Below are 25,249 nucleotides of genomic sequence, written 5' to 3'. Positions count from 1 at the left end.
ATTATTATTTAATAAAAAAAAATGCAATTAGTTAATAAAAAGTCTAAAAACAAAAATTATAATGAATTTTGTTACCCCCTTAAAACCTGATTTCTTTTCTCATAATGCTAAAAAATTACTAATTGGTTATTACTGGTGAGAGTTCAATAAAAATAGAAGTAAAAGTAATTTATATATTATATTTATACATTTATGTAACTATTGATAAAAATGATTCTTTTCTAACGAGTAGGGACTATAGTGACACAAAGGCGAGTTTCGAATCTACACAAGTAAGAAATCATTTCTACACTCATCAATTAGTGTGCGGAAAGTAAGTTCACGTCGCAAATTAGTGAGTTTCCATGCTCGTAACCTTATGATAAAAAGTTTTTGACTGGCCATTGATAATTGCAATATTACATCATTTTCCGATTTTTCCGGTGGGAGCATTTCTAGAGCTGGTTTTACAATAAGGCCGTAATTCAATCAAAATTCTGAGTTTATATAAGGAATTGTGAAGACAACACATGTATTATGTGTTAAAGGGAGGGGAAAATATTTTTAAAAAAATCTCATTTTTAAAAAATTATAGTTATGTATTCTCTAATATAAGAGATATTTTACACAATCATAAGTGATCTGTCTACATGCTTAGATGTACAAAATTATTACCAAACATTCATTCTCTTTAATTATAAAAAAATTCTAATAAAGTATATTTACATTTTCAAAGTTTTTTTCTTTAAGAAACCGTGATTTACATAAAAAAAATTTGCGACTGAAAAAATATTTAAATAGAAATATTTTTTTCTAATAATAATAATAAACAAAAATGTAAAATATAAAATATAATCTAAAAGAAAAGGAACTTATAAAAGATTTACAATGGTGATTCTCAAATTAACAAATAATTATGAAAACTAAACAAAAAAAAGTTAAAACACCAGCCGGCTGATTTATCGAAAATTATGCAGCGATATTAAATTGTTTACTGTTTCTAAATTATTACAATTGAATTAATTACAGGAGAGAGAAGAAAACTTAAAAAAAGAAATAGACTTGTAATTGTGGTTACGGCGTGCTCAATGAAACAGCGGAGAGGAATCTAAAGCCTTCAACCAATTTGCATGACCTAGACTAGACCCTTTACACCCAATGACTATTTATACTCATCCAAAATGAGTAACCTTTTCCTACTGGTCTCTACAGACTAATATTGATAGTTTTTATGATAAGCTCTGAACTATGATGAAAAGTAAATATGGAAACTGTGACAAATTTAGAACAGCTTCCAAGAAATAAAAATTAATGGCAAATTTGGAAATTCAAACAATTCAACAATAGGTATTGTTTTGAGATAATCGGACAGTAAAATGTTACAATTTAAATTATATTTTTAAGCCACCCGCCTAAATAAAGACCTGGGACTGCATTGTTAAAAATAAAGGATGTATTACAGAATCCGATCAAAAATGGAGTGGAAGCATACTTGATAGACAAATAATAATTAATTATTTTTCCGTTAAAATTAAATCTCCTTTTATTATTATGTTTTTTAAACTTTACTGAAATTTTTTCATCCCAAACAAAAACGTAATTTTTTACACATTGAACCTTTTTAAGTCAAAAATTCGACTGGAACTCTAATTTACATCAAAACAAAGTTTAATTTTTGTAAAACGTAGTTCAGTTCAAAGGAAAAAAATTATTTGGATGGAAAAATACTTTTATTATAGTAAATAATACTACATGGATCATTTACTTCATTCTGGTATTTGTATTCTTCATGCAAGTGTATGTTCGAGTTAAAGAGTTAACTGATAAGCTCTACAACTATGTAATTCGAAATGTCCCGTTTCATTCAGAAAATATCCTAAATTTTAAATTTTTAATTAAATTTTTTTTTCCATTTTTTAATTGAGTAACCTCAGTGGAATTACGAATATCATGATACAATTAAAACTGGTAGTGAAGGACTAATGCTGTGAAAGAATAAAAAATTTAATGAAGATACATTTTGTAACCTGATTTAACATTTTTAAACTGTTTTAAGAATCATCGATAAATATATTACAATAAAACCACGTTGTACATTTACTCTCAATGAAAAACCAACTTTTTATTTCTTTTCTAATAATTTATTTCAATTTACATTTTGTAACTTGATTTCTTTGTTTAAAAAACTACTTTAAGAATCATCGATGCATATATTAGAATAAAGACAAGTTACGAAATTATTTCCAAAAAACAAAAAACTTGTATTTATTTTTTATGTATAAAAAATAATAGAAAAGAAGGTCTAGTTTCAATAATAAACATTATTATTTCCGAAATTATTATAGGTCCCAAAAGTAAAAAAATATGTATTAAAAAATTGAACTATATGAAATTGGTCGGGATTATAATTTAATAAGTAATCATCATGAGCAAAAAACGAAATTAAATAATTGCAAACCGAATGAATGCAATATTTTCCAAAATAAGCTGAATAACTTAAATATTGCATTTAAACATTGTAAAGTAGAAGCGCTATTTTTGGTTGAAATATATTAATTGTTGAAAAATAATTTTAAATTTCCTGCTTTTCTTTAGAAGAGTGTGACTTTGGACTTATTGGATTAATAGTTCCATTATTAACTCTGAATCTAAAGTTAATTAAATTCTGAAACGCCCTCATTGTGGACAATACAGTCATTATTTAAAATCAAAAACAAAAAAAATGTGTATAACAATGAGGTTTATACTCACCCTAGTCCTGCCATTTGTTGGCAGCTTATTTGAATTTGTAAAGCAATCAGAAAATATGTTCAATAATTCCTACGTTAGCCCAAGTCTTGAACTACTTAAACACTAATTGGATAATTTCTTTTTTCTTTGGAAGCATATTTTCCAAAACAATTCTCCAATAAGGTCAAGAATAGATCTGTGAAATGCACGAGAATCACTTCAAAAGAAACGTGACTGCGTAATGGATTGCAGAAGCCTCTTCGACTGGTTGAATGAGACAACCTTGATCCACTAGAAAACTACCATTCGTATGAGAGCGTGTGTAGGAGGGAACTATGGTGCCTATAAGAGGCATTTATTATACTGATAATAACTCAGTTTCTAAGTTCTGAATTGTAAGATTCACAGAAAGATCCTAGCAAAAACCGGGACTGGACCCGAATTCAAACTCGAGACAAACGGCTGTCAAAATGTTTAGCAATCTTCCGGAGAAAAGTGACGCTAATATTGAGCAGTTAAAAACTGCTCCATCCATAGCTATAACTTTCTTTCTTTAAACTTTCAACAACTTTCTTCAAATTCCAGAAAAGTGAAAGATCCAGTAAGTCATTCGCTGAATTTTTGGGTTAACAGTTAGTGGCAAAAACGTCATGTTTGGAATCAATACATTAAATATGTTAATGATTCTTTCTTGCAAATCAAAATGGATTTACAATAAAGCAGGTAAGAAGGTACTAAAGAGAAAGGATTGAGGAATAGTTAAGTTGACGTAGAGCGAGCTAAAATGGACTACAAAACTGAATTAGTTAGGAGGCAACTGTCGTCTAGGCCAAAGACAGTTTGTTAAACAAAACTAAGTGAGAGCAAGAAGCACTTATGTGAAGGATAGTGATGATTCCAGTTCATAACCTAAGTTTTATATTAAAGCTTTGGAATCACATACATTTCTAAAAACAGCTTAATGCATACATTGCTCTGTCTATATCCAAAATCGCTTTTTAGGCTAATTTTAATTTCACAATCTATTTATTTGATTATTTCCAAACACAATTACAATTTATTCTAAGCAAATTCCTTAATTCATTAATTTTTAAGTTTCAAATTAGTTTTTTAAACATTCTTTTTAACTGAAAATGTATAAGATCAGAAATGAACAGAATGTGATGATAACGGCTTATCGCAACCACTAAGTCCAAAGATAAATAGTTGGTTCTAGAGGCACTAGTACAAGCCAGACAATGATGTTTATGGGTTTTTACTTTTTGTTTGTAACAAGTTCTTGATACAAATTTTAAAAGTAGAAATTAATAGTTTACTTTCCTTCTCTCTTTTCACAGTTCAGAAATTATTTTCAACTACTTTTATTGCGATTTCAAGATCCAATCACAGTGTTTTATCTTCGAAGAATTCCCAAGTCTGAATTTATTCGACGGATTTTTGTAAATCATTTGACGACTTTCTTCGTTTAATTAATTTCCAGCACTTCAAAATCATGTGTTTCTACGAGAACCACCTGTTTTGCCGAAATGTTTAATTATTTAAAAAAGATAATCCTAAAAATTTAATCTTATCTATTTCAATTTTGAACATCTTCATTACCTATTTTATCAATTCCAAAATTATACAAGTCTATGGCCTAACATATGGAAACAAAAATGAAATGCTAAGATTTTACATTGATTGGGTATTCCCTAAAAAAAAATTAAAAAATAATAACATATGACTATTACGCAAAAGTAAAAATGAGGAGAGGAACAATCTGAAAGACCTAGTAGATTTTCTATATTACATTTGATCCATAATGCCAAATATTTCTTTTTCAAAATGTTGACCTTTTTTTTATTTCAGCTTATTTTGTTCAGATACATTTTATTCATTTCTCAATATGTACGTTGGAAACTTTCATAAAAGTAAGACTAAATAACTTACAATGGTAACGTATTAAAAATTACCGAAAATTGAAATAAAATTAAAATACTTTTGTGGAACGCTTGCAATTCCAAGTGTTTCTCCGAAATTAACGTCTGTTATTTTATTTTTTATTGATTTCACGTCCGAGCTGAATGTTGTGGCGTTGTAATAATGGGTAAAACTTCTTGGTCTAAATTTAATGTCATTCGACACGCTGCAGCAGAACGTTAGATTTCAAAAATTGCGTTTGACATACAGCTACGTGCAAAACTGATGTATATTATTGGAATGTCTCACAGCACAAATTACACTCATTGATGTTTGCTGAAGATCTAGAGTAAAACAATACAGTGAATTTGGGAAGCTGTGGATAGTGCATTTTTTAAATAGTTTAAAAAAGAGCACGTACAAACCCGTGCCGTTCCTGTTTAGCTGCCACCCCTCACTATAAACAACCCCATGATAATCTCCTCCGTGGTCATTTCATAAATAGTTCGTGATCGGAGAGCGATCAAGTAACTAGATGCACAACAAAATATCGTCTTTAATGTCTTAGATTAGATGTAGAAGATAATCAACAGGATATGAAACTTCGTCTGAGGTGGGTTCTGCGGGTGCTTATTCTAAAACAAAAAAAAATCACCGAATATAATAGAATCTGTTAATACCTAGTGGTCTACCTAGAGACATTCCTTGCACAGTTCATATTTAGAGCTTTAAGTCTACTATATATCTCTATAGACATTGTCAGTAACTTTTTACAGAAATGGATGCTTCAATCGAAAATGGTTTGCCTCTGCTTGTTCATAATTTCAGAGCGCAATATACATGCATTAAAATAAAATGCAGGACAAAATTCTTCTAAATTTAATTAAAAACTCAAGAGACAGATGACACATGTAATATTTGGTGGTTTGGCAGCAAAAGTATTAAAATTACGATGTGAACATTACGAAATTTAGCTCAATCACAATACCTAGCTCTTCAAATGAGAGAAATAGCAATATTTGATGTACAGATATGGAGGAGATGCTGGACGTCTAGAGACAGAATACTTTCTTAAAAATTGCAATAAACGTTGGAATATTGAGAGAAATGCAATAAAATGTAATAAAACCAAACCTACTGAGGGAACTGAAAAAACAAAGTTGTTATTCTATATTCAGACTCTAATCAGATTAAAATAACAAGCTTTCAAAATAAAAACAAAGTGCGACAAACATGAAATATTATAAGTAAAAATTATTATTGCAATTAAATTCGTTCAAAATAAATCGCTTTAAAATGTATATAACGTATATGTGAATTAAAAAAGATAAAAATAATCGCACGACCCTAGAAAATTATAAGCTATTAAAACAGCTCCTACTGTCTAAAAAAAAAAAAAAAAAAAAAAAATTAAAATATATAAAGAAAATTGGACAATTTATATGGAACTTCCTAATCCAATGTACATACGAATTTGTCACATTCATTGTTAAAGCTAACACATAAAAAAAAAGTTAATAAAAATACTTAAAAATAATTTTTTATAACTCAGACGTCAAAAACTTCTATATACATATATTGTTATTTTGTACATAAAAAATTTACAATTTTGTATATTTCCAGTCTCATACAAACATACATATATATATTTTAAAAAAAAATGGAGTCAAATTGATTTTCTTTTAAATCCTTTTACAAATCTTTTTCAATTTCAATACGATATACGAAAATAACACTGCTAATACTCAGTGGCAAATATTTATATAATATAGAATTAATGGAAATAAAAATTAAATGTAAACTGACTAGATACATTTATCTATACATTGTATTATTTATTTTTATTTTATTTTTTTATTAACACAGAAATATATTCCCAAGTTTTTTGTATGTTTCATTATTACTGATATAATTTTTATTACTGAAAAGTAGGAAGAGATAATTTGTTATATAAACATAAATTCCAATTCATTGTTGAGAAATGAAAAAAACAATACATTCCTAAAATGGTGGAAGTGACTTATAATTTGCTAATTAAAAGAGATTACTTGGGTGTTTTCGCAATTTAATACAAACTATAAGGCGGAAAGCAAAAAATGACTAATGCAGGTGACAAATACTACTTTATTTTAGACCTGTTAGATAGTAGTAAAAGTAGTTAAACCTTTACGCCACTGTTGAACGTCGCAGCTTTAATTAACAAGTGTAAAGAATTTATACTGGATTTGGGTGTATAAAATATTTTAATTAAAGTTTAATATGAGAATTTTATAGTAAAGTACGTTCGCTAGTCGCCTTCGTCTGCGACATCTAATTTGGAAGTTGGGTGTAAAACATCTAAAGATAATGCAAAAATGAGAAGAAAAAATTAATGGAAATATTTATATTGTTAATATAAGCATCCTTTCAACGTGGATTTTATGATCCATAAGCTAAAGATGCAGGCTATAGCAAACACTCTCAGAAAGATAATATTCTCATATTATAGATGAAGCGGAATTTTTTTTCTTTCTTAAAGTTTTATCGTTTTTACAGAATTGATACTATAGGTATGCAATGTAACTTATCAAATCATGAAACTACAACAATTACAACTTTAAATGTTAAATGTTTTGATTTGGTTCTAACCACAAGGAGAGAAAAACTAATACGTGAAAAAAGACCATATAGAATTTCCATTAATACTCTTGACTTTTGTAAACCGAATGTAATCGTTAGTAAATCAACTACTACAACCCTCGGAGAATATTAAGAAATTTAATACGTCACAAAAAATGGAATGCTTGCTGACACCAATTTCAGGTGAGCAGGAAAAAGAAAATTTTCATTTAGGTTTTGATTGCTGAAAAATTACTTTTTGAAATTTTTATCTTCTCAGCGATATTTGAAACCAAAGGTAGTGAAAAGAATCCAAAAGAAACACATTAATAGAAGAATAAAATATGTGAGTAAAAATTAAAAATTCTAGTTTATTTAAAAAAAAATAAAAAAAAAATAAACTAAACATCGAGACATTGGCGTTGTAAGGTACGTCCGTAAGTTCTTACCTTTGTCTAGCTCTTTTTTTCGTCATTCTATTTCATTTATAATTTTCCAATGCCTTTAGTTTCAAATAGCCCTAAAAAAAAAATACTCTAATCAAAACGGTGGTAGTTAAAAAAAAACTTTTGTCACCATTCACGATATCTCTTTAAATAACTACATTGGTAATAAACAAACTTGCATGTTTCAAATAAGATACAATAATAATCTATAAAAAAAAATATGTATATATATATAATACAATACTATTAAGTGGATGAGTATAAAATTCAATAAATTCAAAATTTCTGTTTTTATAACAGTCGCTGAATAAACCATTTCTAACAATTTTCTACAAATAAGTCGGTACAGTTCTTTTAGAAATTCTGTCAATGAATTCTTTATTTTACATAAACAAACTAAGTTTCCAAAGTTATCCTATTAACTATCATGCATATTTGTGCAATCTAAAGAAAAAAAAAAGCTCGACCTTTGTAACACAATTGTTAAAATAAAATGTTTTACGAAAAAAACAAAAAAATTAAAAAAATAATAAATAAATAAATTAAAATTTATAAATATATATACATAAAAACTACCGTACATGTCGTTTCTAATCATCATTAAATAAAAAAATGAAGAAATCAATTTGTTTATAGGATTTTGCCGTTCAAATTCTTGAAATAAGTACAACAAATGAAACATTTTTCCTTACACAATATTAAATCTATATTTGAATCACACACTCCAGAACACCACATGGGACAAAAATATTTCCTTTAAATCAGTTACACTTTCATTATTAGTTTGTTTTTATAATTTTAAAATATTTGTCATAGAAAACGAATAATTTAACTACACATTCAAAGTAAAATAGTACGGAACTCCTATTTGTTTATTTCTCTTTTTTTAATTAATATACTTTTCGGAAATAGTGGTTCAAAAATAATATCAAGAAAAAGATTGACAAAGCTTACGAGTGCAGTTTCATGCTCAAGCGACTGTCGTCACATTAATGCCACAGGGGTGGTGGATTGGTTGGAGAGCGTTTCTCTTTAGACGAAACTTATCCACGCAGCTTCGCCCATAAAAGCAATCATTCTTCAAGCTTGTAGAATCTGTTCAGTTCCCAATTTAATTTGTACATTTTATTTACCACTGTTTTACTCCTTTAAAAAAAATGTGAAAAACAACTATCTCACATAATGTTTACTTTACTGAAGATGTGTGTGGTAAAGAAACTTCAGAAGGACTTATTGAGTCTGATGTATTATTTTCTGCTTTAATGATTGCTGTTTTTAGTTCTTGTAGAAGCTCATTATCCTTGAAATTTTTTCGTTCCGCCTCTGCTAAAAGAGATACCAGTTCATTTGCACCTACGAATAAATTTCATTTCATTTTAAAAGAGCCTTAAGGGTCATATGTTTGCAATGCACCAATCTGGCAGATCTAAAGTGGTTCTGGGCAGAGCCCAAAATGCGTATCTAATAGCGACCCTATCAAATCACAAATAATATTAAGATACATGTAATAGTACTAGTGGTGAGAATTGACTATGACTCATACATTTCGAGTTTGAAAAATATTTGAGTTAGAATAATACAGAAAGTCAAGAGAGTATTGTTCACACTTATTTTTATTCCTTTAGTCCTCATACTTTTTTTATTTTCTTGCACATGCATGTGTCATTTTCAAGAAATGAACGGGAAACTATGACAGTTTTATAATTTATTTACATTCAATAAATTCATACGTTGGTAATTTATACACACTTCTCAACAGTCCGTCTAATACCAAAAGAATAATGAATGCTACATTTGCCAAAGTATATTAAATTCTAAAAGCTTACCTAGCACTTTTTTGCTCATCTCTTTACTTAGCAGAGCCTTTTTCACGCTTATGGCCCAGCCGTCATAACTCTCCGCCTTATGCTTGAGCTTTTGCAATAATACTGGTAATTCGTCTAATGTATATCGATACCTATTAAATTACAAAAAAAATTCTGTGACTTCCAAAAAATAACTTAATAATTTACTTTTAATGTAATTAGACAAAACTGGATTGCAATAGCAACTTAAAATGTAGCTATTCCCACTGATGTACAAGTTCGCGTAGTTTTGTCTCGTTATTGAAATCATTAGAGAGAAATATAGCTGCTCTTTATAATATGGGTTTTTCTCTCTCTCGTTTTCTCGAATTCACTCACTCATTCTCGACAGGACGAACCACTGGGGCATTATTTGTTTACATTCACCTCTTGCATAATTTACATATTAAATTTTTATATTTATATTTTATCTGACAAGTGAATTTTTAAAAAGCTATCTTATGTTGATAACTATACCTGAGGGTATGTTTATTTGATGGGCAATTACACAGTGAACTATAGTGGTACAAGCAGACCAACATTCCTGGACTACATCCACAAGATACCCCAGAAAGGAAGCACGTTGTTTTACAAACTTCACAGACCCGTTCATCGTCAGCTAGCAGTTCAAATGCTTGACGTTCTGCATTGTTTACACCCTATATGAAAAAAAAAATTACAAGCGTGTGCATCAATAAAACTTCTACAAATAATTCTGTGAATCTCCAGAGGAATCCTTACCCATTCCAGAAGAGATTTTCTCAATTTCTTTTCATTTTCTACCATTACTATCATATCTTGATATGTAGCTGCGGCAACTTTTGGGTCCAGTAAATCAGCTTTTGCAGCCATTTTACAAATTAATTCATCATGAGAAAATACACAATATCTACGTAGACATGCGTAGTGACTAATACATTCTCGGCCCATCTTCAACTACGGTTCGAAAAAAGAAGTGATTTCATTACAAATGGTTACAAAAATTTTATTTTTTTATTTTAAGGTTAACTATACGATATGCATCTGAAATTAGAACACATCTATTTTCCTCACTATTTGAGCTCTGTCGCAGGTTCTCAGATATTATCTTTATTTCCAACAAATAGTTGGAAACTAGAAAATTTAACTATTCAGGACGATGATACAAGGAGAAGATTATTTGTCTATAGGTAACTCAGGACTTGAAAGCGAAGGTACCGGTTCGAGTCTAGACGTTCGAATCCCGTAAGAAGGGGAACATGGGAGGGCCATGTTGAGCGATGGCTGAATATGTACTGATGGAGAGACATGCAAGGGATCCTGCTCCTTGAAAAGAAGTATTATTAAGTAATGACAATGGAAAACACTAAAACATCCTCGGGCATTCTCGGAGGCATTATGACACATGGCTTTACATCGAGTAGTATGAAGACTACAATATTTTCAAATTTAAGTGATCTTTAGAATTTTAGAAAAAATTGAATTAATGAAATTAATGTAACTCACTTTATCTTTTACTTAAAGAAAATTATTATTTTCACTAGATGTATGAACCATTACCCAATCTGATGGTGCAAAATTAACAGCTTCTGCAAAATTATATCCTTGATTAAAACCAGCATGGTATGCTCTCGGAAAAGTTATAACAAATTCTCCGGCCATCTGATCCGTTCGATAAACTGGTACCCCTATAAATATAAATAAAGCGATTTTGTAACATACTTGGAAACATGCTAAAAATATAAACTTCAATTGTCAAGAAAAACAAGTACAGAGATACAACTTTAAAAGAAAAAATATTAATCAAAACAAATGCTAAGAACCAGTATCCTTACTTTTACTTTTAGTTTATTTGTAATATCTAAGGTAAATACAACTATTCTTCAAGTGGAAATACTGCAATCTAGTCTGATTTTTCTTTGAATTCTTAAAACGTTTTAATACGAATGTTATCAAGGTTGTTCTTAATGTAATCTTGTCTAATCTTAACACATTATATTTCTTATTATTGCTTTCTGACTTAGTTAAAAATCATTAGTTTAAGGAAATCGCTTTATCAAAAAAGTGTTCCAGAGCGGCTTTTAGAGACTCATACCACAGAGCACGCGTTAAAAATTAATTATTTTCAATAAAGGTAATTTTTAGAATAACATTTTCTGTGGATTATTGGTTTATTTTAAACATGATATTAAAGGCTTAAGTAGTAATAAATTGGTAAGTAAAGAAATATTTTCTGAAACTAAATTTTCTGCAACACAAACATTTTTTGTAGGGGGCGTAAAGTTTCAGACGAAATTTCAATCTTCAATATTTGACAGACTCGCAATACTTCCTCAAAGAAGTAAAAGTAAGGAAGAAAGTGAATATTTTAATAGTATATAAAACTACGAAGAAAGTTATTTCATTTGTTTTTATTTTGTTAAATATTTGGTGATCGACTCTATAATAGGTTAGAGCGTCGTGTGAGTTGTAACAAGGACAAACTAGATTTTAGTATTTTTTGGCTGCCTATTTTTGCGTATCTAATTACGCAAGATTTAACTAAAAATAAAATTCAAATACCTGCATCCATAAGTACATTTGGATTCATTAGAGTAGTTAACTGATGCAAAAGATCTGGCTGATTCTGAAAAAGTTCCGGCGCAGCTGCTTTCATAGTTCTTTCAAAATCATCAGCTGAACTACCAGGCACACCGTACCATGTTTTAGCTTCTCCCCTATTGAGTTTCGAACAGAAAATATCACTGAGAAAAACTGAAATTATGAAACTTGCCAAAATCATATATTTTTTACTTTCAAAAAGGTTAAAAGGTGAACAATAAATAAGCACGAAGCGATTTTAATTTAGAATAATGTCATTTCTTACAGAACGACATAAAAAGGGTGAGTCAAAAAATTGTTGTTTTTAAAATTCAATTATCTTAATAGCCTCACTGCTGTTTACTTGCTAAAATTTAGATAGGAATACTATCTATTAATCCAATATTTTTGATTAAATACATTCTTTAAACATAACCCAAATCCTGATTGTTCAGCCTAGTTTTATCTTTCGTTAATTCAATATATCTTATGACAAAAAAAAAAAAAATAGTGATTCTATGACATTATTCAAAAATTGGATTTTTGCAGTCTAACAACCAAGAACATGTATGACGTTAAAGCAAGAGAGGAGCAAATAAATGATCAACTTAAAGATGATTTCAGAAATTCAAGAATAAGGGACACCAGCTTGGAAAGGAAGTCAGATCAAGTATACACCTTCAGCGATACATACGGATTCTCTGACCAAAATTGTGGAGTCGGAACGAAACAAAGGTTGCCGCCAACTATACCTGAACACGGATACCTTAAACTACTAAACAGGCACTTTCACATCTATAAAAAAAAAAAGAACGTGTAGGAAAATCTTCACTTGTTACTCCAGTAGTTACTCGTTTTAAAGTTTGCTGAAACCTATTTGAAAATAACAAGTGATCGTTTTTTATGAAACAAGTCTTTTATGAAAAAAGATCTACTGGCATAATCCAGATAGCAGTGGCTAGTGGTCAAAAGTGGCCCACTTTTTCAATGTGAAAACAGAGATACCATACAGCAAATTGGACTCAACTCATAATATTAGCCCTTGTTATTTTTACTCGAATGTACGAAGGTAGAAATCCGAAACACCTCAAACATAAGGAGCAAGTTAAGATGAAGGATTAAAAAAAAACAATATTTATGGAGAATAATTTAAGCTTTTGAAGTATTCCTGAGTATAATACGGTTATACATATAACGTAACACTTAAAAAAAACATTTTTTTTGCTCACCCTACTATGTATTTATCTATAACTTAGTATTAGAAGAAACATGTTGCTCTCACCAATGCAAATAGTTTATTGAATAACTCCAATGATCTTCATTGTGCCAACAAAAAGTAGCAAAGCACATACCAACATACATCCATGGAACTTTCATTCCAGAAATATCAACATTTATATGACTTAAAACGGAGCCCTCTAGGACAGGCATATTATTTAAATTCCACTTAGATTCTACATACTCAGCAATGTCGGGATTCTACAAAATAAATAAATAATAAAACAAAAACAAAGTTTTCTAGCTTAAGTCATTTTGTAAGATTGATTTTTTAGAAACCTGATCCCATTTATAGCAACTTCTTGTTGGAAACCCTGAACCATGTTCCACGGAATGTAAATCGGCCCCATATTCAACAGTAACATCTTCATCTAGAGAAGACACTATTTTCCAAAATTCTTTTTCAACTACTGAACGAGGTACTTTCTAAAATATAATATCAATCTAGGTAATGAACTAATAACTGAAATTTCAGTTGCTAAGTATTCATTCATCGAAATTTCTTACATGTACGGGCATGCTAAAGTATTGAGATTTAAAACGGTCAGCCATTTCTCCAAACTGCTGTAAGGTATATTCTCTACTGGCCTGTTCAAAGCCAAATGGTACTATAGGTTTGCTAACTTCTTCAGCAACACACTTTGGACATCGCCAGTCACCTGGGAAAACAGAATAGCATTAAATACTCACAACCGCATTTAGTATAACGACTAATTACTTGGTCTTGTAACTGGAAGGTCTCCAGTTCGTGACCTACATACTTAAGTAGAAACAAATTATTAATTATTAATGTGCCTTTGCTTTCATCCACCACACCTTGGACATAAAGCCCGCCTGAAATAATAGGCATTACTTGACTTTTTTCTGATAAGTCTAATTAAATCGTCGAACCTTTGCTAACCTTAGACAAAAAATTTATTATGCGCGTATTTATGGTATATATGATGTAGGTACAAGTTGGCAGATTTACTACACATGTTCTGTAAACAACTAACCTTCAGGTATTTCTAATAAAGGAGGCTTTAAGCAAAATGTATGATAACTATCATCACATCCATCACAAAGAAGCATTGATTCTTCAACATCACCTCTACGACACTTCATACACACGTACTTAGCTAGCTAAAAAAGAAATAATGAAATTCTGTATTGACAAAATCTTGTAAATTAAATTTCAGTATACACATATATAGTTGACTCACATATATGACTTATTACTAGACACTATTCTAATCACTTTTCTAATGACAAAGTCACACCAACTATGTGATCGCGGACGTTTCATATTCGTGTTTAAAAGAAAATTAATTTAATCGCCACTTCTTTTTTTTTTTATCCATAATAGGTTCATAGGAGGCGTAATTCCATCTTAAGCAAAAAAAATTCTATAAATTTTCATTTTTACTTACATTAAAATCTAATTAATTAATCATAGTTTTATTAATCATAGTGTGAAATTAATACTTTGTAAGTTGTACTTACAGGATCAATTTCAACAGATAGTTTTCTATTTGGCTTTGGTTTGTCCTGCTTTTTAGATAAAATATTAGTCATTCTATTACCGGCCTTATATAACTTTAACCTTTTTAGTTCGTTTACACTTGCACTAAGTCTTTGAGACTGAAACAAAACAGTCTTTTATCAGAAGAAACAGGGTAAGAGTGCACAATGAAACAAGATGTTTAAGCAGTATAAAACGCGAAATGATATAAAATGGCCTGCACATAATCAAGTGTAAAACATATTATGAAGAAAACCATCATCGAGATATTACAATAATTAAATACCAAACATAAGCGTAGTTTGAAGCTTTTAATCGCTTAACTTACAATTTCTTACCCTTTGTTTTTTGGTAATTGAGTCAAGAATCAAATTCCCAATCGAGGTTGATCATAGATGGATTTTTTTTTAATTAAACAAAATTCACTGCGACCTAAAAGTCTTATTATGACTCCATTAAGTGTAACATACTTTTCTTATGTATGTAAAGTGTACGGTTCGTTAAGTGTGCATAACTTGAGTAATGATAATCTAGAGTTTGCCTATGGCGTAGGGTAAACACAAATAGTTTCGTTAAAATCGGTCAACTTTACTGAATGCAGTTTTCAGTTTTTTATTATTTTAATAAAAATGACTGCAACCATTTTCTTTAAACTTATTCAGTAGTTGCAGTAATTACTAAAGGTCCATTACTGCTTATTGTACTGATTTGCCACCTGTATAATATTAATAACAATTAAATGTAAGACTGATTTTTTAAATTTGAAGAAAATCGGCTGACCGGTAGTATCACTTTACAGAATACATTTTTCTGTACGTAATTTTTTTCTCACAAGCGACCCCATCGATTTTATTTAAAATTTGTATAGGAAATACAAACACATAATTGCACAACTTTTACTGAACTAGTTCTTTGTAAAAATTCGATTAAGGATACTTCTGCGAGCGCAGATGGGTAGAATCCTTTTGCAGTAATAATCAAATATGACTCAAATAATCGCAGATTGAAGAAAATTTTGGGGGTCAGACTTGAGAATAGTCGTAAAAGAAAGTTGTGCTGGTTATACATCTTTTTTTTTTTTCTATCCTGGTACCTCAATACCAATACTTCCAGTAAAAACTAAATTTCAAAATTTTTGACATGGTGGAAACATTTCTTCTCATAGCTATCCGTAAGGGTAAAAAAATTAATAAATAAATATTAAAACAAAAATAAAATAAAGTATTTACACTTCTGGCTGGCTCAGGCAGGGGAATACTTCTTCTCATCGATTTTCTCTCAACGCTACGTACTTTGAAGTTTATTTTAGAAGAACTACTGCCGTCTCCTTTCAAAACCACTTTGGTATCATTTACGTCACCGTAATTCCTTAATTTTCTCGGAGGATCGATTGAGTCCTTTCGCTGAAAACAGTAACAATAACTGTGCATTAAATTTACTGTAATCCTCAACTAAAATTCTCAGTAAGTGTAGCATTAAAAAAAAACTTTCACATTTTAATTCACTAGCGTTAATGACTCAACTATAAGCAATATTACATTAATCCTTCAGCTTTAATAGAAATATACATTAACCAAATTATTATTGCTCAGTTTTATTCTTTTGTTAGCTCAATATGACCATTAAATATGAAATTTTAAGGCATTATTGAAAAATAGAATATTTAGCCTCGTTGCAACCAGGAAATTTGCTAATTTTTAGGGGAATAGCAGCTGAATTACGATATGATTAAGTTTCGAAACAGAACTTCTGAAAGGTTTCCCCAATGGTAGATGATGGCATTCTAACCGAAACTGTAAAGTTAGAACTAAGCAAAATATGCGTCATATAATCACTATTAGGACGGTCCCGATCTTCTAAACTGGTTAAAGCAAAAAGTATGTGTAGACCGAATCTTTACCAGTTGATTTCAGCAAAAGATCGAGACGTTTAGATATTTGGCGATACGATACTAAAGTGTGACCGTACAGTTTCACTAGATACAAAATATCCTCAGTTAAACCAAGAAAAAGTGACAAGGATTTTTGTAACCTCGGCCCAGATAGATATCGTTGATTCCTATAAGTAATTACTTATATACTTATATTTATGTATAGTACCCTAGGCTTTAGTCAACCGAACAGGGGCACTCTTCCAGGCAAAAAATGCATGATCATCATCGCGATTTACCAAGCACAGAATTCAAGATCTTGAGAAAATAAGGTGATACTTCACCTAGCAAGTACTTCCCCTATCTGCCACCAAAAGTTTATCATTTATTCCGATCAACAGCTCATTCTTTGGAGCTCAACAGTATAGAGGAAATTAACTGTTATTTAAAAATTCTTCTTCTACAACTATGGAGGTATCAGCATGTAATATCTCCCGTAACTTGGAAAACCTCTATAAAATATGACGGACTATATTATGAATATTATATCTCTTTATTAAAAACTTATTTTATTCAAAATTTATAACAATTGATAACTTTAAAGTTTTTGAAACGCAATAACAACTGCAATCTTCTCTAAAATATTAAAATACTTACTGGTAAAAGGGATACTTTATTAGCTTGAAACACATCAAAAGGATATAAAATCCTTTCATAGTGAGATCTTAGTAATGGTGGTATTCCCCGACTTGCGGGCAAATTCATTGATGTAGCTACAGTTGCCCATTTTTTATCTTTTGAAACAGCAAGACACCCACCTTAAACACAAATAAATAAATAAAAAAAATAAAGGATTTTATCTTTAAACTATACGTAATTAAAGGCACCTTACACGATCAGTCGGACTGACAGTCCCTAACTGATTCATTCTACTCCAATCCAATAAACCTGCTGTTACTAGGTAGAAGTATGGATGATATAGAAAAAACATGTACTGCCATAATTTTAGCAGCTTGCATAAAACGCAAGATGAAAACTTCAGCGATGAACAAAGGACCTGCTCAAAACGAGGGCAAAACAATCATACCACCCTGCTAAAATAAATAGTACTTTCGTAACTTTTATAAATGGTCTACAACGTTCTTCAATAATAATAATATATAAGAAGGAGCAATAATATTTTGTGGAACGTAGGATTTGAACTAACTGTAAAATCTGAATCTATTTAAGTCCGCTTGAATCTCCTAAATAAATGTCTCGAAGATCAGCGTAATAGTGTGAAAGTGCGAAAGTCAGGGTAATAGTGGCCAGTGTCTCATTTCTTCTGTTAAATTGAGAGAAATTTTCATTATTACGCGGCTAAAAAAATGGCACATGGGCCTTAATATGTTGCAAAATACCGGCATTATTTTTGTCACTGGTAAGGTGATTCGACGTTCAGGAGACTTAGATCTACAGCTTTTCGTACTCGACTGGCGCCAAGACTGATGGAAAACACACATCATTTCACTGATAGTCTCCTCTTCATTCGGCGTGACTGAAGTTAGGGTTTCAAACTGTCTATAAATCTACCAACCTCATTCATTCTTATACAGTTTTGAAAATTTCAGGTCAATCAGTCTGCTGCATTGTCTAACTAACTTGCTTGTCTAACATCTTGCTTACCGTGAAAGGTGCCCTTAACCTTAGACTTTAACATTTATAAACACAATTTACCTTCAGATTGTACAACTCGATGTAATGTGTATAGATCTAATATCTTACGTTCCACTAAAGGTATCTTTAAAGCTGAACCTTGCAGTTCCCAAAATTTCGCAATCTGGTCTAAAAAATTCAACTTTATCCTTGTTTTTGCCTACAAAAAAAATTAATACTAAAATATAAAAAAATCTTTATAAAATATAAAACATTTTTACGTAAATAAAAAACGAACATTTTATTTACAAAAATTTAAAAAAAAATGGTTATAAAAAGGTGGTTGAATTCGAATGGTTGTCACTTTAAATAAGAATGCAAAAATAGTAAACAGTAGCCCGTCACACGGTTTTAACTTGATTCGAACTACATCTCTTTGCTGATTGTTGACGAGATTGTCTTTAAAAGAGAAAGGAAAACTCAACTCCGAGAATAGATGAAGATCCAAAATGATTAGAACCGAGAAACATAAGAGTATAACTCCGAAAAAAAAACATACAGGTAGGTAATACACTTACTTCTAATTCGTTAAGTCTTTGAATCCGTGGAGTAAATTTAAATTGTTCAATATCTACTGCAAAAGGTGGTTGCCAATCCTACGAACAAAATAAAACAATATTAAAAACTGATAGGATAGTAATAAATAATTTAAGACAGTAGCAGGGCCGCCGAGGGCCGGAAAGGTAATGGAAAGTAAAGGGGTCTATTATTACATCTTTTACTTATTTTATATACAGGGTGTCCCAAGCTATTGGATAACGACTTTTTCTCGGAAACTAAGATAGCTAGAAAAAAACTAAAAAATACGTGTTCCCTTAGTTTTTTGTTAGGAATCCAAATTTAATTTGTAAATTTGTTTCGGTGCTTCCAGAAGCGAGATACAGGCACCAACTTCATTTTTTCAAATGGGGAGGTGTGGATTTTATTTCAGAAATAGATTCCTCTATTTTTTTAAAGAAAAATTTACTTGAACGGTTTTTTTTCTGTGAGCGATATTTTACAAGTTATGAATGAAAACATGATTCTTATAAGAAATTTCAAAATGATATTATAACGGTTTTTTGATTGAATAAGAAGAAAATTACTATTTTATTATAAATTTTACTCGCTCATTTTAGTGTAATGCAGAATCAAAAAAGTTAACGAAATATTTTCCTGTAGTAAAAGAAAGTAAAATCTAGATCATTGAATGAAAGTAAAAGAGCACCATTTTATATACTGGATAACTGTGCTTTTATTGGTGTGGGAGTGGCTTACGGTGTCACTACGTCATCAGCTATAGCCCGCCTACTTCACACATCCCGTTCGCCAATGAGAATAGCCAATCGTTTTTGGTAATTATTTCTAGGAAAAATACTATTTAATTTTTTTTTCCTAATTTTTACCCCATTGGCAGGAAAGTGCATGTCTATGCATCTCTAATGGTGGAGGCCAGTTCGAGCATGATCTGTAATATTAATGAGGAGTAAAATTTATAATAAAATAGTACTTTTCTTTTTATTCAATCAAGAAACCGTTATAATATCATTTTGAAATTTCTTATAAGAATCATGTTTTCATTCATAACTTGTAAAATATCGCTCAAAGAAAAAAACCGTTCAAGTAAATTTTTCTTTAAAAAAATCAAGGAATCTATTTCTTAAATAAAAACCACACCTCCCAATTTGAAAAAATGAAGTTGGTGCCTGTATCTCGCTTCTGGAAGCAACGAAAAAAATTTACAAATTAAATTTGAGTTTCAAACAAAAAACTAAGGGGACACGTATTTTTTATTTTTTTTCTAACTATCTTAGTTTCCGAGAAAAAGTCGTTATCCATATAGCTTGGGGACACCCTGTATATATAATCTAATGCAGTCGTCTTAGTTATCAGAATGTTGGAAGTTAAACATCATTTAATCAAAAAAAGTAAAATTATCCTTTTTTAAACTTCCATTTTGTATTATTTTTGGACTTAATACGAACTAATGTTTTGCATTTTTGGGTTTCAAACAAAAAAAAAGTCCAATTAAAAAGTTTGATGTAGTGTGCTACTCAGTAGCAACTCCAGATGCCTTTAACTTCCAATCATATTTTTACTTTTCTATAAACTGTTGTAGCTTATTCACAAAAAGATGCTTTGTTGCCACAACCCTACAAAGTGAAATACAGCTACAAACAATTAAATTTTTAATCATTTGTAGATTTTATTGAATGATTGTATGGTTTTAAATTTTTTTTTTTTTTAATTAGTATTATGCAAAAACACAAATATTTTAAAGCACTTACAATTGGTGGTTTTATTTTACAAATTCCAGCAGTCTCTGCGATTGGTCTTATTTTGTTTATATACGCTAACGGATCACCAAATTCATCTTTGGTGGGCTCAAATACTGGAGCCTCAGAAGGTACAGTAAAATAAAACTGGGGTGCTTCATAGATATCTGAAGTGCCACAATCCATGTTATTTTCAATTAAATCTAAAAATTATAATTTACGTTATCAATACTACCAAAATTTTCTGGAACGTCATTTCAATCTTACCGAATGGCAACTTTAACTTCGGTAACAAATTAATAAATAATTTTGTCTCGTTAAATGTAATGCAAATAATAAAGAAATAATTAATTAAAATAATATGTAAATAATAGTTCATTAGTAGCCAATCTCCTAAGTTTACAGCACTATTCCAATAAGGTTGAGTGAATGATTTAGGCCTCTTGGTAGCCACTGCATAATAAGTAAACACATGCACCTATAGGCAAGACAGTGGTTAGTCTGTATATGTTTGCCAAAAAGTTAATATACATATATTATTCTTTCTTTTATGGTGGCAGATTCAAATCTTTACCTAGCTCATGGAATGGAATACTATCGAAGGAGAACCCAGATTTAGGACCAGCTATCTGAATAATGAGGAGACCATATTTCTGAGCAATATTCTTAGAGTGGACGGTTAAGAACTTAATTTAAGTTTATAATTGGTTGACCAACCGAGATTTCCGGACGCTAATTGAGTCAATACAAATTTTAAATTAACTACGAATCATTATGCCTAATTTGAATCATCTAATTATGTTTGTAACCACATACTAAAACACCTACATAATTGCACGATTTTTAGGTTGTTATAAGATCCGTGGATGTCCACATATGTTGGTAACATGAGTCTATTTTCCATTAAGTTTATGTGTATTTCATTAACAAATGTCGCAAAACAAACCAAAATGCTACGTTTCCTGAAACCCAGCTGGTAAGGGGATGCTCACTATGTTCTTCCAGACACCAATTCAGCATTTGCTAAATCATTCTCTCATTCAACGTGAAGGCAAAGCAAGTAGCCGATTTCGATAAATATTAATCGGAGTCTTTTTTCGAGTTCACAAGCGGGACTATTACATATTTATTCCACCCTACTCCTAAAGAACCACAGTTCTAAATTCCTTTAAATTAGTGTGGAACATTTCGTAATGGTCTATTCCATTACTAAAATGGTTGATTTATCAACCGTCCTTTGCAAAAATATCCGTTACTTAAATGAATTCAATTGTGTTTTCTGGAATCAATGTTTTATAAAATTCCTCAGCCCAATTAATTTTGTAAGCCGACACTTTTGAAGTGTCATCTTTTCTTGAAATTATATATATATGATGTCTCACGACTTACGTTATTTCCGCTGAAATCGATAAACTGTTTACAAATATTTAGATTAGATTACTTTTTTTACTATGATTAATTTTGCCGATTAAGGCTACACTCATGGTTTAGCGGTGTGATTAGGCTTACAAAAAGCCCCGAAGCGTTTCTAAATATGAACGTTTTCTCGACAAAATTTATGATATTCAATAATACTCATAGAAATCCATAATGTGATTTTAAAGTTCATTTTGGGCTTCTTTTTTGAGGTTCTAACATACCGCTGTTAGATGCCTGGCTGGTCAATCTAGAGTTGTGCACAAAATAAGACACTCCAAGATCTGATCTTACAGGTTCATCTAACACCAATAACTTATCTCAGTCATTAAGACTGGTGAACATATTGCTAAAGCTTCGGTATAATGCCTGAATTGCTTTGATTGAATGCTGAATTGAGGTTCTATCGTTTAACACGCATAAATTGAGCCTGTTCAAAACCCATCTGTCTAAACTTTCAACCCTGCAACCTTGTGAATGGTAATGATAATTAAAATCATTCCCAAACTGAACTAGAAATTAGGCCTAATTTGTCTATCGATGTCTGTTCTGGACTACAATAAATGGCCAAGACTCCGCTATTATTTTTACGACACATATTTGGACTAAATGCATGTAATTTGTAAATTTTTACCAAGTCAAAGAACTTTTTTTTTGCGAGTATTGTACAACTACTGTACCTCAAGATCCAGTTTAAATGGTACCTTTGCACCCCAAGTTTGAGATCAAATTTAAATCATCTTCTCATACAAAGAAAAAAAAAACCTTTTAATCCCTTTCGTTACTTGAGCAAGATCTTATATTATTTGGAATGTTTTTATAACTTATTACATTAGTTATATATTATCATTATTATACTTGGCGGATGCTACAAAGGCTTAGATAATGAACCCGCCTAAGGGATCTATCTAATTGTTACCTTGTGATCTCTTTGATTGACAAAAATAATTAAAAAAATATTATGAGTAAAAGTTACCTCTAATTTTTAATAGTATTTTTCTTCTCTAAAAATCCATATGTACGTGAAGTGTATTGATTTTATGTTAGGTAAGTTCAGAGGTATTTATTGGCATTAAGAACCATAGCATTTAGCTAACCCTATGAGGCGTAAGGTTGCAATATATAGTTGTAGCATTAAATCATCTGATAAGGCAACTATTCTGAGAAAGATTTAAATAAATAGCTAAAACGTGTGCGTGTTTCGACTGAAACAGATCGTTGATAAATAGGAGAAACAAGAAAATTTTCAGATGAGAGCACTACTGAAGTAACGCAGATATGAGATTACAACACCACTTCATTGTAGTACGTTGAATACGTCCAGAAAGTTAGCTACTGAACCACACATAGATATGAGATTACAACACCATTTCCTCGTAATACACTAAATACGTCCTGAAAGTTAACTACTGAACCACACTAAAAAGAAACCATGAGGACCGTGTGCTTTAATTTTTCAGTTAGACGAACATGGCAGACCTAAATTATAATTAGAAGAATAAGGTTTCACAGAAATGTACGAACAGTGCACAGATTAGTTATGGAGTTTAAGTTTTAGGTGGGAATCTTATCCCTAACATGGACGAAGACATTAGAAAAAATAAATGAATTTTTACGCCATATGCAGTTACTTTATTAACAGACATCTAAGAGGGAAAACCATTCACTTTTTTAAAGAACTGAAAATGTTCCAGAATTACTTATATCATATATATGTGGTCTACATTTTAAAAATTCGTAAGACTGTTGATAATCTGAAATCACGAGTCTTAAAAAAAAAATCTACTGAACTTTAAAGAAATTGTGATGTTCACAATAAAGCTCTTTATCTTAGAAGTTTTTATGGCACCGTTTTTCACTTCTACTGCCCTATTAGGATCAGTAGAAAATAATTTATGACTGGCTATCAGTAAATAAAAAACAAGGAATTTTGTAGACTTTATTTATGTAAATTTTATTAGTTTGTAAACTTAGTAGTTAACACCTTTTTTATTAAAGAAAAATGGTGATGATCGATATTGTTGAACTGTAATAGATTATTTACTTACCAGCCATTGAGAAAAATTACTATAAAAAAAAATTAAACCATTATTATTGAACAATTAAGTTCCTGTATACAAGTGTCACCTACAGTACTTAAAATTTGAAGTAACGAAGCACTGATGAAAATTACAAAACTCTTTACGGCGCATACTTTTCAAAACAAAAATAATAAAAAGAACTTTTTTGAAACACCTGTAAAACCTAAGAAGTGCAACAAACAAAAAAAAACTTCAACATCACTGACAATACACAAAGACGAAAGAAAAACACATTGTACATTGTTACTTACTACTTTAGTGTATCGATAATTTAAAATACACTAATTTTTTATCGATTTTAAGCAAAAAATAAATTTTAATTATAAAAAACTAATATTAAAACACTGTAAAAAATTGTTTCAAAACCCGAACTTCTCTAACTACAATCCTCAAGGTTTTAACTTAAATTTTTCTTTAAACTTCGAAATTTTATGTTCACTATAATTATATTGTGTTTCAGGGGAAATTCCAAAAATCAATTTCTTGAAAAAACAAATTTCAAACTCTTAAATTCTTTATCAGAACAATTAGTAAACGAAATCTTAAAAAAAAAAAGAAATAGTATATGAGACTCACACTTACTCTTAAGCAATTTTCTTCCAATTCCCAATTTTGCCAATATAATTAATAAAATATAAGTAATCAAAAGTATTCGGAGATGTGGCTGAAATGGGAACAAGTTGCGGCCTACAAACATTTTTTTTTTTTAATTAGATGTGACGCTTACAAAAAGAGAGGTAGGATAAGGCAGGCGACAGAATGAAGGGTTGTAGAAGACAAAGAGCAGTAGAGAGTTGGCAAATGATTTACAAGAATGATAAAGATGCATTCTAAAAACAACATAATCTGGTCATTAATATAAATATACGTTGGTTTGGAATTTAGAATTCATAAGCAAGAGATTTATTAGTAGTATATGCCGGTTACACTCCGATACCATCCGATTTGCGGTGAATATTTAGGAAACGCGATTCTAACTTGTGTGAGAAATGTAATGATGTTGACAGTGAAGAGCATATAATCATGGAGTATAAGAAATACGAGAAACAAAGGAAATAATTTTTCAACCATATACATACATGTAGAGATAACTTCTCC

At 30.3% G+C, this 25,249-nt stretch overlaps 1 protein-coding gene across 9 annotated transcripts; it reads right to left on the bottom strand.

Moving 5' to 3' along the window:
* Positions 1–557: 557 nt before the first annotated feature.
* On the bottom strand, positions 558–24,390 carry Kdm5 (Lysine demethylase 5). Of its 9 annotated transcripts, XR_012461496.1 has the most exons (19): positions 24,119–24,390; positions 20,667–20,857; positions 18,918–18,995; positions 18,421–18,559; positions 17,362–17,522; positions 16,064–16,237; positions 14,816–14,953; positions 14,329–14,455; positions 13,841–13,992; positions 13,613–13,759; positions 13,338–13,534; positions 12,038–12,192; positions 11,036–11,163; positions 10,238–10,432; positions 9,974–10,155; positions 9,479–9,609; positions 8,832–9,005; positions 8,607–8,747; positions 558–7,726 (listed from the first exon to the last, which is right to left on the bottom strand). XR_012461496.1 is itself a non-coding variant. In XM_074138619.1 (18 exons), the coding sequence occupies exons 1-17, from the start codon at positions 24,123–24,125 to the stop codon at positions 8,839–8,841; spliced, it is 2,469 nt and encodes an 822-aa protein (XP_073994720.1). In that variant the 5' UTR covers positions 24,126–24,390; the 3' UTR covers positions 558–8,747; positions 8,832–8,838. The 9 variants fall into 9 exon arrangements, 5 of the variants coding, with proteins under 5 accessions (XP_073994720.1, XP_073994719.1, XP_073994722.1 ...); XR_012461495.1 differs by having other exon boundaries at positions 558–4,952; positions 5,030–9,005; XR_012461493.1 differs by having other exon boundaries at positions 8,607–9,005.
* Between the last annotated feature and the right edge of the window lie 859 nt (positions 24,391–25,249).

Source organism: Rhodnius prolixus, unplaced genomic scaffold, assembly GCF_049639745.1.
Source record: "Rhodnius prolixus isolate KJV_2025 unplaced genomic scaffold, Rpr scaffold_11, whole genome shotgun sequence".
Lineage (NCBI taxonomy): Eukaryota > Metazoa > Arthropoda > Insecta > Hemiptera > Reduviidae > Rhodnius > Rhodnius prolixus.
Note: the sequence above shows the minus strand (reverse complement) of the source record. Positions and strands in the feature narration are given on the sequence as shown.